At 43.1% G+C, this 15480-nt stretch overlaps 1 protein-coding gene across 3 annotated transcripts in view; it reads left to right on the forward strand.

The window, feature by feature from the left end:
- The window catches only part of LOC115167076 (suppression of tumorigenicity 5 protein), a 72073-nt gene that overhangs the window by 47498 nt on the left and 9095 nt on the right, over positions 1-15480 (forward strand). For all 3 annotated transcript variants that reach the window (XM_029721144.1, XM_029721145.1, XM_029721142.1), the window contains exons 9-14: positions 505-689; positions 3022-3131; positions 3607-3676; positions 4988-5065; positions 6717-6857; positions 7020-7168. In XM_029721144.1, the coding sequence (XP_029577004.1) occupies positions 505-689; positions 3022-3131; positions 3607-3676; positions 4988-5065; positions 6717-6857; positions 7020-7168 (733 nt within the window). The remainder of the gene's footprint in view (positions 1-504; positions 690-3021; positions 3132-3606; positions 3677-4987; positions 5066-6716; positions 6858-7019; positions 7169-15480) is intronic.

The following is a 15480-nucleotide window of genomic DNA, read 5'->3' on the forward strand; positions in this document are numbered from 1 at the left end:
GTTGAAACCCAGCTAACGTTTTAAATCCGGTTAAGTTTTGGTTCCCAGAATGCTTTTGATAGGTTAGAGATAACAATCATTTAACCTCCATTTGTTTGGTTTTCAAAGCATTTTCTTTTTTTTAATCATCCCAGGAACCGCGTGGCAACTTTTCAGGGGTCCTTGAATGTTTGATTTCCTTTTACATCGTAACATGGTTTTGGAAACATCATACTTGACTAAATATGTTCCAATAATGTTTGGAGAACATTCTCTCGTTATGTTCTCTCTCAACCTAAGGGGAATCCAATGGTAACGTTTCATTAGTTATGGGAATGGGTCTTGTTAGCTGGGAAGTGGATGTTGGACTGTAAGCTCTTTGTCAGTCTTCATGGCTTGTAGTGCACTATTTGCTGTGATTGCTGTCAGTTGTGTGTAGTACACAGTATTTGGGATATGCATTTTGTTAATACAACCCTGTACTGAAGGTTGAACTGTCCATATCCCTCTCTCTTCTCTCCCCAGCCCACACCCAGAGGCTGCTGAAGCTGCAGTCAATGCTGCGGCGGGCCCCTAGCTACCGCACACTGGAGCTGCAGCTGATTGAGTGGCAGGAGAGGGAGCTGTTTGAGTACTTTGTGGTGGTGTCCCTCAAGAAGAAGCCCACCAAGAACTCCTTCTTTCCCGAAGTCACCTACCAGTTCCCCAAGGTAAGGGAACAACCAAAGTGTATTCTGTCCCCTCAGGCCCCTTGGTCATGGGTCAGACAGCAGTGTCAAGTCCCTTAAGTGAGAGAACGGATTTAAACAGGAAGGGGTCCTGGTCGATAACTGTTTGTTCTGAGACATTACTCACTGGACCTACAGAAGTCTGTATGCTGAGAGCTGTGATATATGGAGGTCGGAGACCCTTACCAATGTTGTTTGCATGTTGAAATAGAATTGAAAATGGCTCATTTTCATACAGAACAATATTGATTTCTGTGGTCAAAAACGTCTGTGTTATCTAATCTACTTTTAGTAGCCATTATGGCCACATTAGTCCAGCACATACAGTTCCTTCAGAAAGTATTCATACCCCTTGACTTATTCACATTTTGTTGTGTTAAAGCCTGAATTCAAAATTAATAATACAAACATTTCCCACTCATCTACACACAATACCCCATAATGACAAAGTGAAAACAGGTTTTTAGAAATTTTAGCACATAAAAAAAAGCTAATACAGAAATATTCATACCCCTGAGTCAGTACATGTTATAATCACTTTTGGCAGCGATTACAGCTAAGTCTTTCTGGGTAAGTCTACTAAGAGCTTTGCACACCTGGATTGTACAATATTTGCATATTATTATTTTTTAAATTCTTCAAGCTCTGTCAAGTTGGTTGTCGGTCATTGCTAGACAGCCATTTTCAAGTCTTGCCATAGATTTTCAAGCTGATTTAAGTTAAAACTGTAACTAAGCCACTCAGGAACATTCAATGTTGTCTTGGTTAGCAACTCCAGTGTATATTTGGCCTTGTGTTTTAGGTTATTGTCCTGCTGAAAGGTGAATTTGTCTCCCAGTGTCTGTTGGAAAGCAGACTGAACCAGGTTTTCCTCTAGGATTTTGACTGTGCTTAGTTCTATTTCGTTTATTTTTATCCCAAAAAACCCTGTGCAGTCCTTGCTGATGACTAGTATACCCATAACATGATGCAACCACTACCATGCTTGAAAATATGAAGAGTGGTACTCAGTGATGTGTTGTGTTGGATTTGCCCCAAACATAACACTTTGTATTCAGGACATGAAGTTAATTTCTTTGTCACATGTTTTGCAGTTTTTCTTTAGTGCTTTATTACAAACAGGATGCATGTTTTGGAAGATTTTTATTCTGTAAAGGCTTCCTTATTTTCATTTAGGTTAGTATTGTGGAGTAACTACAGTGTTGTTGATCCATTCTCAGTTTTCTCCTATCACAGCCATTAAATTCTGTAACTGTTTTAAAGTCACAATTGACCTCATGGTGAAATCCCTGAGTGGTTTCCTTCCTCTCCGGCAACTGAGTTAGGAAGGACTGTAGTGACTGGGTGTATTGATACACTATCCGACGTGTAATTAACAACTTCACCATGCGCAAAGGGATATTTAATGTCTGTTTAATTTTTTTACCCATCTACCAATTGGTGCCCTTCTCTACGAGGCATTGGAAAACATCTCTGGTCTTTGTGGTTGAATCTGTGTTTGAAATTCACTGCTCGACTGAAGGACTTTACAGATAATTGTATGTGTGTGGGTACAGAGATGAGGAAGTCATGAAAAAATTGTTAATCACAATTTTTGTCAATGCAACTTAATGTGAGTTGTTAAGCACATTTTTACTCATGAACTTGTTTTGGCTTGCCATAACGAAGGGGTTGAATATTTATTGACTCAAGACATTTCAGCTTTTTAATTTGAAATGTATTTGTAAGTGTTTCTAAAAATATAATTCCACTTTGACATTATGAGGTATTGTGTGTAGGCCAGTGACACAAAATCTAAATGTAATTAATCCATTTTAAATTCAGGCTGTAACACAACAAAATGTGGGAAAAAGTCCAGGGGTGTGAATACTTTCTGAAGGTACTGTAGATATTTCTGAAGAGTAGGGCCATGGCCGTAACATACGGGTTGAGGGAGTTTTCGGAGTTTATTGACAGTAAGTGGTGTAACCAGGAAACGGTTTCTATGGTAGTTAAGTGTTTACTTACTCAAAGATCTCTTTTTAAGCTATTTAAGATTTGGTTCAGTGATAGAATCCCCTGGGAGATATCGGTATGTTGGTTCTCTGCCAGAGAAAAGCCTGACCCAATGATGTCGGGGTAGAGAGGGGGGTTGGGGGTGATAAGGGGAGGGGGCGCTGACCCTGTGTGGGAGAATGCTTAGGCTGGTCATTTATTCTTACTGTAGGGGACATTTTTGGGGACCCTGTAAAGAGGACAGACTCAGTAGACTGTAAGCGTCTGGGTCTGTTTCTGACTGAGGCGTTTCCTGTTCCTTTCTCGGCTCGTCTCACAGCTAGAGAGGCCCACCAAGCTGATGAGGGAGGCAGAGCAGAGACTCAAAGCCATCCCCCAGTTCTGCTTTCCAGATGCCAAGGACTGGACCCCAGTGTCTGAATACAGCAGGTACAGTACAGATTACTGTACAACCCCACTGCATCACGGAGGAAAGCTCACCACCACACTGTTGTCTTATTAGTCCCATTCCTTGCCTGAACCAGATGGGTACTAATCAGTTGTGATGCACAAGTGTTCCATATATAGATTAAGGTAAAAAAAACGAACAAATCGATAGTATGATTAGACGTGTAAATATCAATGAGTAAAATTAGGAAGAAAACACAAAGATGTAATGCCATTATCTTCATGAAATCCTGGTAGACTCTTACTCTCACTCCTGCTCCTGACAACGTGGGTCCCTAAAACAGCCTTCTCTCTCCGCCACAGAGACTGGGCTACTTCACCAACCCTAAAGTGTGAATGAGATCCAACAATATGTTTCCTTTGATCACTGTTCAATCTCTACAATCTGTATGCTGGTTTGACTATAACAGAGTGTGTGTGTGTGTGTGTGTGTGTGTGTGTGTGTGTTTCGGTACAGTGAGACCTTCTCGTTCATGTTGACTGGAGAGGATGGCAGCAGGAGGTTTGGGTATTGCAGGCGTCTGCTGGTAAGCAAGCCACCATTAGTTCACTGGTCCCTGTTCTGTTCACACCCTGCTGAGCCAGCCCTGTTTGTTTTGACAAGGTTTTTTTCTTTCCTGTGGGACAATTGAGGTGTTATTGCGTCACCAAGCTGGGTATGAATAGGAATTTTAATGTCTGTATGTAACAAAGCTTGGTCGTTTTGGCCTTTCAAAATGGTTGGGATGAATCCTAGTAAAACTGGACTCCTTCTGTTTCATGAGAGTTTCTCAGGAAAAGAATGCCGAAAAACAAACCATGAAATGTCTAAGTTTGTCATTGTAGAGCACAACCCGCCAGTAAGGGTTTCTAGTCATTTGATATTTTATGACGAGCCCACAGTTCAGAAAGTATGGCTGTGTGGGATGTTGTGCTTGCTGTGATTTTTTTTAATGTCACTGTTATGCCCAAGAATGTGTACATTCACAAAGTGTGTATGTTTTGTAGGGTTTGTCAGTGTGTTTTAGTAGTCTACTGTATTTGTGTGTCGCGTAGACCGAGATGGGGGCCATTCTTAAACTCAGTTCTGACTGTTACTTGACTGTATTGAGCTCAGTAGTTACTGACATTAAGTAGCTGTAGATCAGACGACTCCTGGTGCTGTGAGAGAGGTGAGTTCCCTCCTCTCCGGTAACCCAGCTCCTTCCTTCCCTGGTGGAAGTCTAAGGAGTTGGCATGAACAACACATTCCTAAGGACTTTAACCAAGTTCCACATGCTTGATTTAATCATCCATTTGGAGAAAGCAGAGGAGAAAATTGCATACCTAATATGGACAAGTGGATCGGGATTTCTTTATATGTATGCACGTGTTAATTTGTGTGTGTGTGTGTGTGTGTGTGTGTGTGTCTGTGCATGTGCAGATGTGTGTGTGTGTTAGGAGATGGATAGATCCAGCAGGCCTGGTTGGCTCCAGAGTAGATTGGTCTGTGATTGTTTAGTGTGGAGGGTAGAGGTATTCATTAACTGTGTAGAGACTGCAGCACCTGTGTTTAGTTTACAATGGGAAGCCTCAGTCTCTCCAGATGAAATACGTCTACCTCCAGCAGCTGAAAGACCAGACTTATAAATATTTGTTCAACCACAGCTGATTGTGAACTAACCTGGTACTTTATCTGAATAAAAGCAAGTACAGTTTGTGTGTATGATAGTATTTCAGTATATTCTCATTGATGTTGCATTATAAACCTAACCAAGTATCTTATCTTAGTATCTATTGCCACATTACTGTCTGTGTTACCTTACAAGCCTCTCTTCCCCAGTGTCTGACGAGACTCTTAATTTGTGCCCCTGTTCCAGCCGAGTGGGAAAGGGCCTCGCCTTCCTGAGGTGTACTGTGTCATCAGCCGACTGGGCTGTTTCCACCTGTTCTCCAAGGTGAGTTCATGCTTACACACACACACACACACACACACACACACACACACACACACACACACACACACCCTAGTGTAGCCGTCGTCGCGGTTACCTGTCTCTGAGCCGAGCCGAGGCCAGTGTTCCCAGGAGTGAACTAGTTGAGGCTGTGCCAGCATTTCCACTCAATGGCATCCTGTCCAGCATAAACCTTATTTTCTGCTTTTTCCTCTCTGATTTCCCAGTTAAATAGTTTCCTTCACTTGTTTCTGAGTTGAGCTAACATGACACAGAGTGCTCATTGTGTTTAAGTACTCCATGCCTTATCTGCCTCCTCATGAATCCTCTATGAACAGTGTATTTGAAGTGAATAAGGCCTGTGTTAAGGGAAACAATTAAGAGGTAGTAGACACATCTAATGAATGAAAATAACTTTTTATTACTGTATTGTGAGTGCTAAAATGTGCCAAAAAGCTGTCAGTTAGTTTCATTTCATATTCATTTAAGGTCAAAAGGAGGCATAAATACAATAGATTGTTTCTGTCTTGTGAGGGTTGAACAGTCCTCATACAGGTGGCGGTGTAAGTTTCAGAAGGCACCGTTTTGAGGGCTTGAGACCTGCGTAGGTGAGAGAGGAAATGTTTTCCAAGGAGTTTGAAGTGCTTTTCTAGTTAAGGCGAGAAAGATGGGAGTGTTTGATTTCACTGGGAACAGAGGGTGTGTGGGGAGTGGAGAGGATATCATATGACCCTGAATGTGAGTGTGTCTCTCTCCAACAAACTTTCCAGACAGGAGTAGACAGGTCTGACACAGACAGACACATGGACATATTGGGTGGGATTTTCCTTTGCTATTTTCCATATATATCAGACAGCCACAGATTGAAATTCATACTGTATTTGTCAAAAGGGGCAAAGGTAGCCTGGTTCCAGACAATAGCAAGAGCTTTACTTCAGACAGCAACACGTTACCATTTCCATTTACTGGCCATATTGACTGAATGTACTTGGTCTTGGTCTATTACTAGACTCTCAATCTACATCCCGAGTGAAACCTTATTCCCTATTTAGTGCACTACTTTTGACCACGGTCCATAAGGCACTATATAGGGAATTTGGGACTTTCTGTTTGAAATATTGAGTGTTGTGTCTGCTGTGTGGTCTAACTCTCAACCCCCTGTCCTGTGCTGTGTGGTCTAACTCTCAACCCCCTGTCCTGTGCTGTGTGGTCTAACTCTCAACCCCCTGTCCTGTGCTGTGTGGTCTAACACTCAACCCCCTGTCCTGTGCTGTGTGGTCTAACTCTCAACCCCCTGTCCTGTGCTGTGTGGTCTAACTCTCAACCCCCTGTCCTGTGCTGTGTGGTCTAACTCTCAACCCCCTGTCCTGTGCTGTGTGGTCTAACTCTCAACCCCCTGTCCTGTGCTGTGTGGTCTAACTCTCAACCCCCTGTCCTGTGCTGTGTGGTCTAACTCTCAACCCCCTGTCCTGTGCTGTGTGGTCTAACTCTCAACCCCCTGTCCTGTGCTGTGTGGTCTAACTCTCAACCCCCTGTCCTGTGCTGTGTGGTCTAACTCTCAACCCCCTGTCCTGTGCTGTGTGGTCTAACTCTCAACCGCCTGTCCTGTGCTGTGTGGTCTAACTCTCAACCCCCTGTCCTGTGCTGTGTGTAGATCCTGGATGAGGTGGAGAGGCGGAGGGGGATCTCTGCAGCCCTGGTCTACCCCTTCATGAGAAGTCTGATGGAGTCACCCTTCCCAGCGCCGGGGAAGACCATCAAAGTCAAGACCTTCTTGCCTGGAGCAGGGAATGAGGTTGGAGACACATCAGCCCTTGGTTACTAAGGTTCCATCAAAGAAGGATGATGCATGAAGATAATGCGATGTATGCTTAATTGAGCATGACCTGTGACCTCTGTAAATGTATGACTGGTTGTGACCCCAGGTTGTGACCCCAAGTGGTGTTCTCTTCCCCAGGTCATTGAGCTGAGGCGGCCCATGGACTCCAGACTGGAGCATGTAGACTTTGACAGTCTCTTCAGCTGCCTGAGCGTGCGTCAGGTGGTGCAGGTCTTCGCCTCCCTGCTGCTGGAGCGCAGAGTCATCTTTGTGGCTGATAAACTCAGGTGAGCGGCAAGACTCTTAATGGTGGTAACCCTTCTAGTAATAAGTAAAGATAGAGAGAGAACTGAATCTCCTTGTCATGGGAAGCTGTCCCTGTCTAATGGTCATGCCCTGTTAGAGGCAGGTGGGGGTTGTTGAAACTTGTAGTTGTTAGAGGATGGTTACTTGTGCCAAGTGAAATGCTCAATAATACCTTTTAGAGGCAGTGTTTTGTTAAGGTAGTTCTGAAACGTTAAGGGCTGTTGTCATTGTTAGATAAGGATTGAAACAACAGTATTTACAGAGAAATCTGATACTTAGAGCTCTCATCGCCTGCTCATATTGTAGTGTAAGGTTATCTCCCGACAAAGATCTTAACCCGCCGACATTAGGTTATAAATAGTAAAAATAGTTCCTAGAATACTTCATCCTTGTCACACATGGTGGCTAGGAGTGAGATCAATTGCTGTCTAGGATTACGGTGTATGTTAGCAAAAATATCCCTCCTCAGTTATCGCTGAAGTCCACTGTCTTTTTCTGCAGTGAATTCACCTATTCTAGCCCCATTACAATAACATCTGCCTTACATGAGAGGGATTTTATCTCATGCTCTTGTACATTTTCCCTTTTCTGTTTACGTTCACACAGAGATCTGACTTTTCTCAGACCCACAACATTGCTGAGCTCAGGGATCCTCTATCTGTATCTTTCTGGACATGTGGCTCTACAGTACAGACAGACTATGATACCGTCATCATAACACTGTTTCACATGTCTTGGTGCATTTCCTCTCACAGAGATGACATATCCTGAACTTTAAAGAATGGACTAACTTCGAAGAGAGATCATTTACATAGTATCTATAACAGTTCCAATAGTGAGGATTGCCCTGCCACTCTGCCAGTGCACTCTGGCTCACCCTAACTGTTGATGGCAGATTTAATTCTTCAGTCGAGCTGCTTGCCATTCACCCAATCTGCACAGCAAATAGCAGCCTTCTACTGTGGGTTTGTCAGTTGGTGCTTAACGAGTTTAGCACGCAGGGACAGGGTTAGAGCTGTTAAATTAATTCTCCCTGCATGTACTCACAACTGATGTGGTTCCAGAAGTGGGTCATCTCTTTGCCGGGGGCCACTGTCCAACCCTGGCAGGCAGGGTGGGGTGGGGTGGGGCCGATAACATGGAGCTAGGGATCTCCAAGGAGCCAGAGTCCCACCAGGCAGGCACAGCCATCTGCCCCTGGCTATAGGACAGCACTCTGGGCTGAGGGGCTCTGTTAGAGGGGGGCAGGTTTGTGTTGAACGGTAATCTCTACATATCAGAGGACAGTTTAAACAAACATCAGTGGGGGCAGTGACTGTGAGGGGAAGGAATGTACTTCCTGTGTGCAGCGACTCTCTCCTCTGATCTATGGCTTCACTGTCACTGCATGACTGATGGCGCCATGTTCATTCCCTGGTCCCTGCTTGGCCTGTTTACGACAGCCCTCTCCACCCAGGGGGACTCAGAGAAAGCTGTTTTTGTCGTCACTCCGCCGTTTGAGACAACGACTCCCGGGTTCATGTCAGTTTGCACATCACCCAAAGATTGTTAATCAGTCACCCATTTCTAAGGGCTCTTGTGAACAGCAGCAAGGACTTATCGAATAGTCTGTGTCTGAGATACTGTTAGTGAACAACACTGAAAATCAGCACCATGAGTCTTGACAGACTACAGTACTACAGACTACAGTACTACAGACTACAGCCCTGCTCAATGTTAGAACTTAATTGAAAACCATATACTATTACTTATCATAAAACCTGCTTTGTATCAACACAATGACATACTTCACCATTCAGGTCTTATTCAAGCTCTGAATAAAGGCAAAACAATAAGTTTTCATTGTGGATTAGTGTCACAAAACCAACCAGTTCTTTCTGTGTGTGTCTAACTGGACTTAGTCTCCAAGGCTCACACCCAGAACCACAATAGATGGAGCTCTAGCTGCCAGAGTGCCCCAGAACAAGGACCAGACCCCTTGTGTCTCAGTTCCCATTGAAAACAGGATTCAAGGAGCCACTCTGGGCGTCATTGGGCCGTGTTGGGGAGAAGGGAGAGACCCTCTACTGACTTCACTGGTAAAAGGGTCTGATCCCGTGGGAGACAGAGAACGCAATTCAATCCCAGAAATCCCTTCCAACACAACATGATGTATGTTTGGGTGTAATCTATATCCAATAGGAGAAGGATCTAAGGGAGGGAAAACACCAAACAGGCGATGTTAGGGAATGTGTCTCCACTGGGTTGCACTGTGGTAAGATTTGATATATAAGTATTATTTTTAAACCAGGTGGTTCGAGCCCTGAATGCTGATTGGCTGAAAGCCGGGTTATATCAGACTGTATACCATGGGTATGACAAAAATAATACTATTTTCTGGTCTAATTATGCTGGTAACCAGTTAATAATCGCAATAAGGCACCTCGGGGGTTTGTGTTATATGGCCAATATACCACGGCTAAGGGCTGTATCCAGGCACTCTGCATTGCGTCGTGCTTAAGAACAGCCCTTAGCCATGGTATATTGGCCATATACCACCACTCCTCTGGCCTTATGCTAAGACAGAGGTTGGCAGAATCGCTGTACCGACTTCAAACGAGTCCCAAGACCCTTGTGGGGGTTGTAGAACAAAATGGAGAACGCCATCATGTTCGTGAGAGTCTCATCTTTCCACAGATGGGGTTTGTAGGCCAAACCGTTCGGACGCTACAGACGATTTTGTAAGAAGACCAATTTTCATGTCTCATGGTCTGAAAGACACTGCTCTAGCTCTGTCACCTTTCATTGCAGATGCGGAGGTGCGACATAGACGGATGCAGTGGATCCAATGCAAAACAACAGATATCTCTAGCTTAAACTGACTATTTTGTATGTTTTTTATTATTAGTATTATGCTAATTGGATTATGCTAATTAGACATAGGCCTTAGTTTTTTTTATGTTTATCTGACTCCATTTGATATTATGGTAAAGTCATGTGCAATCAAGTATTATGTGTTTAGCCGACTAAGATAAAGAAATGGTCATGAGAAGCGAATATCAAAGTATGTATGCTATTATTTATTTACTTAAAAAATGTCTGAATACATACAAGGCATGAAGCTGAAGTTACAAGGCAATACTGACCCTTAGGCATTGCCTTGGGCCATTTGCCATGCGGCGAGTAAATTACGGCCGATCCTACGGGGTTACATGGACTGTTGCATTAACCCTTTATTTGTACTGTAGGCTGTGTATGACTTGTTTAAGAGGTCACAACGGGTCGTTTGCCTAAAGCAAGCGTCTTTGTACATATAAAAATGCTTTATATCAGACATGTTGCTGCTTATCTGTGACATCAAACAGCCAGACAGACAGTTACTCAGAACTGATGATGATTAACCAGCAAATGGCTGCTGTAATAACAACTTTGATGCCTAATTACATAAATTCATCATCGGTTACATCAGACTGTAATTGCTTAACCAGATTTACCTGAAGGCTCTGTGCTGGGATTGCTGCAGTGCTCATAATGTAAACATCATCTTCCAGTTATTATGGGTCTAGGACAGAGAAGGGTAACCACCACAGAGAGTGTTGGCTTGTTTGATCTGCCTCTCTGTGGGTCTAAATGGGCGGGTCTCAACTTTTTCCCTGCCATTCCTCCATTGTTTGGGCTTGCCTGTGGGCTAGGTTCAAAATATACAGGTTAAGTCAAGAGGATTCTAATATCCCATAACTCTTTGCAATTCATGTGACCAGCGTTGCTAGTTAGCAACGGCGCTAGTAGATATCAATGGAGCTGTTTCCATGAATTTGTTTATTTTCTAACGCTTCTGTATAGAATGACTTTGTTGTCTTAACCTTCCCATCTTCAACCCAGCCTGTGGATGTAGAGGTGATTCTCTTTTTTTGGCCAATCTGAGAACATGGAGGTAGTTTCCGATTACTGAAGTGCTTTAATAAGTCAATGTTTCTATTGTATTTGATGAGAGGACCACAGTAGAAGAGACAGGGGATTGGGAGGAAGGTAGTGTGTGTATGACTGGGAGAAAGCTAGAGGGTAAGAGAGGGAGAAACAGGGAGAAAGAAAGAGCATTGGTGCAAAGGGAGAGCAAAAGACCGCCTCTGAAAGCTTTTCTCATGGTCATGGTGAATTAATCAGGCTCTTGTTTTCTGAGGAGGAGAAGGAAGGCTGCTTTCTGTACCTCGTTTCCCCTTACACCGCTCACTGTAACATCAGAAAACTTTAAACTAACACATGGTAGTCACCAGATGTATTGCATTTTTATTAGTTTAAAATCCTCCATTCAAGCCCCATTCATAATTTTCTTCTACCACCTGTTGAAATGACTGGGGTTTGCATTAGATTCAGGAAGAGCCCATTGCTCCAGACTCCAGTAGCAGCAGCCGTATAATATGGTGTATGTCTGTAACCCCAGTCTGTTAAAGTGAGCCACTGTAGGTAGCTACAGTGTACCACTCTAATCTGGGAACAAGCTGTACAGTTTATTTAGTCCCTTATTACCCCTGAACACTGTTGTATCACACTGAGCAATGCTGGCACCGCACCAAATAACCTACAACAACTTAACACTTTCCCTGTGTGTATTTCTAACGCCCAAAGGTGGAGTGGATGAACACAGTGGAAACATACTGTATGTAAAATATTTCTGTGAGACTGAAGAGGGAAACTCAGAAGATGGAAACCAGAGGCCAAGCATCTGACTTTCTTCTTCTTCTTCTTCTTCTTCTTCTTCTTCTTCTTCTTATTATTATTATTATTATATATACACACACCTGGCAATGCTGCCCACAAGAAGCATTGGAATCAATAGGCTTGAGTAGGACCATGTGTAGGGTTGCCAAGGGAAGCCTGGTCTTGCTGTTCAACAGCTTCCGCTACAACTGTTCATACCAGGGAGTCCAAGCCTAGGCCGTGATGGGGACTTGAGATCCTTATGGAGAGGAAGTGGGGAAAAGACATTGGAGCTCTGTGAATACTTAACATTCTACTAGATGCACCAATGAGCAGTATGCACACAATCAATCATCATGCTCACCATTGCTTAATTTGAGCCGGATCCTAATAAAAGCGATCAAAGTTAATTCGTCATGTGAAAAAGTAGATTTTCAGCCCGGGCCTGATATTCGAATTGATTCAGGTTGGGCCGGCCTGGGTTTAGGTTTGCACAACATTGCAACCTATGTTTGAGACCATCGCGTGGCTGTGTGAGAAGCACGCCTGTATCTCTCACAGAACTAGAATGAGATTCACTTTCTATGATCTCTCTCTGCTCTGCAACTCTCATCTCAACAGCATTGCACTTCATAATTTTTTCCCTCATAGAATCATAGCCGCGCGAAGGGTTCTGGAGGAGATGCAAAACCCCTGATAAATTTTAATACATTTGCTAAAGTTCTAGAGTTACTGCTGTCTGTTCAGAAAGAAATGAAATAATTCAGAATAGCCTAGTACACCATGAGAAAGCCTGTAATTTAGCCACAGAAGATCACTATCTTATTTTAACAAATTAACTAGCTATGGATTGTGTGTATCCAATAACAAGGGATAGCCTAAATCTGTTAGTGAACAGCATGCAGATAAAATAGGCAATATTTCAAATACAATTGCGGGAAAACATAGGTTGGAAAGCAAATGGCTCCTGCTGAAAAGAGAAGACTCTAATCTGTTTGCTGTAGGCTACCAACATTTTTGATCAACTTTCAGATATTGTTTTACAAAGTAAAACAAGAGAGAGTGAAGCTTTTGGCACGAATCACCAGCGAGTGAGCTGCACATCATTGGGTGAGTCAGTGAAACTGGAAAGCATTTTTAGGACTATAATTTCCTCTTCATATTGTAACCTACAATATGTGTGTCTCCACACACCTATGCCTAGACTATTGATGAATTCAAGACAAGGTTGTTTTTATTGATCTCATTGTGTCAGTGTCAAAGTATACTGTCATTTTGACCATTTGTACAGTATTTAAAAATATTCTGCCAAAGTCTCCAGTCATGTGAAATGATGCAGAATTGCATAAAATGCGTTTATAAAAGGCAACAATTTTTCGCAGACCCTAGGCTACTAAAAATGTTCTCCATGTGTGCAAATTCTGTAAGTGCCTCTGCTCTACTTCTCTATGCCACTACACAAATGCAATGATCTGCATGCAGTGCTTTATTAAAGGGGATTTTTCTCTCATGCGTTCCGGTACATCAGAGCTCCCCAGCTTACCCCCCTCTCGCACCTAACGTTTTTGTTCTGGCACCTCCCGATTTACAAATTAAGCACTGATTCTCACCCAGAAAAATATGTATTTGCTTCAGTATGAGGAGCTGTTAGTCAACAGCTGTACTGATGCTCCTGCCAGGGCCTGTGTTTGTCCTGGGCTGAAATGGGCCGTCTGGGATTGTGGACAGTGCTGCTGACACTGGGACTCTCCATCCTGCACCTGTGAGTCTGGCAGAGTAAGCCTCTCTATCCTGAGAGTTTCCTGGGAATCTGCATGGTTAGCCACAGACAGACCCAGGCCAACCATTCCTGATCTGACATGCTTATATAACCCCAAATGCAATATATCACAAAGAAAAGTTAGGATCCTCTAAACTTAAGTGGACGGTTATGCGGATATGGTTTTGTTATGACCTGGTCTGTAAAGGTCTGCCATTCCTTTCTGCTTTAGATTGCGTCCCAAATAGCACCCTTTTCCCTATGTAGTGCACTACTGCCCATATTGGCTCTGGTCAAACATTGTGCAATATATAAGGAATAGAGTGCCATTTGGCACGCATCCTTAGAGAGTTGACTGGCAGCTCTGGGCAGAGATGGTGTTTTTCTTGCAAGTTCATCATTTCCCATGAGTGTTTCCCTCAGGACTGAGTGTGTAAGTGATACTCATGGTATCAGTCCTCTCCTCTGCAGCGCTAGCTCTGTCTTGCCTGTGGCTGAGGTTGTGAGAGCTGTACCCCATCACTCCCTGTTGGAACATGTCAAACCCCGGAGACTGGATCTGTTCAAAAGGATCAGCTCCTTCTGCAAATAAAACTCAGACAGTGAAACTGAGACTGCTTTCTGCTCTATGTTATGATGGGTGAATAAGAAACCTGAACAGACCATGGGGCTGCAGTTGTTGAGCCATGTAGATACTGGTCTCGCTTTACAGTGTTCATTAACTATAATAACTTGCCATTTTACTCATAGCTCTATTTACACTAAACTGTACCAAAACAAGATAAAGGTTCCGTCAAGGAGAGGCTGTATGCACATCAATATTGACGTTGTGATACAGCGTGGACACTTATATGTATGGGGAGTACTGTGTGTTTGGTAGGATGTGCCCTCTGCTGTTGAAGAGAACAACTCTAGACAACATTCCTTATTAACAGTGCATTCATCTTCAGTGGGGTTTGATCCCCACTGATTTAGAGTTGTGGTATCTGTGTGTTTCTGATGGGCCTCATGGTTTATTTCCCCTCTCTATCTGTGTGTACATGGACTGTATGGAGTGCAGGAGGACAGAGGGGAGGAGGGTCGGCCACTGTCAACAAGCTTGGGACTGTGAGAAAGACGACATACTATTTGTGATTTTGTGTTAAGCCACAGCTGTCAAAATTCACCAGCGGTAAGGGTGCTGTTTTGGGTAATATCAGATGGATTCAAGATCTTGTTAAACTATTGTAACACACCCAACCCATCTCTGAGGGTGAGGGAGTGGACCTACTTCCTGTCACAGATGTTTGTAGAGCAGGTCTTAGCTGTGGGCTGTGTAGTTAAGGGTGTTACACTATCAGTGGAAGAGGTGGAAACGTAACAGATTAAAGCATTTGAATGGTTGCCATGGGTGAATCTGTCTGCCTGTCTGCTGCTCCCAGTGGTGTAAAGTACTTAAGTAAATGTTTTGTTTTTTCTGTACTTTACATTACTATTTATATTTTGGACAACTTTTACTTCACTACATTACATTTTGAATGCTTAGCAGGACAGGAAAATGGTCCAATACACACACTTATCAAGAGAACAGCCCTGGTCATCCCTACTGTATCTGATCTGGTGGACTCACTAAACACATGCTTCGTTTATAAATGATGTGTTGGAGTGTGCCCCTGGCTATCCGTAAATAACATGTAAAAAAGAAAATGGTGCCTTCTGGTTTGCTTAATATAAGCAAATGTTAAATTATTTATACTTTTGATACTTATTTACTTAAGTATATTTTAGCAATTACATTTATTTTTGATACATAACAATATTTAAAACCAAATACTTTTAGACTTTTACCCAAGTAGTATTTTACTGGGTGACGTTCAT

The sequence above is a fragment of the Salmo trutta genome, chromosome 29 (genome assembly GCF_901001165.1).
Source record: "Salmo trutta chromosome 29, fSalTru1.1, whole genome shotgun sequence".
In the NCBI taxonomy this organism is placed as follows: Eukaryota; Metazoa; Chordata; class Actinopteri; order Salmoniformes; family Salmonidae; genus Salmo; species Salmo trutta.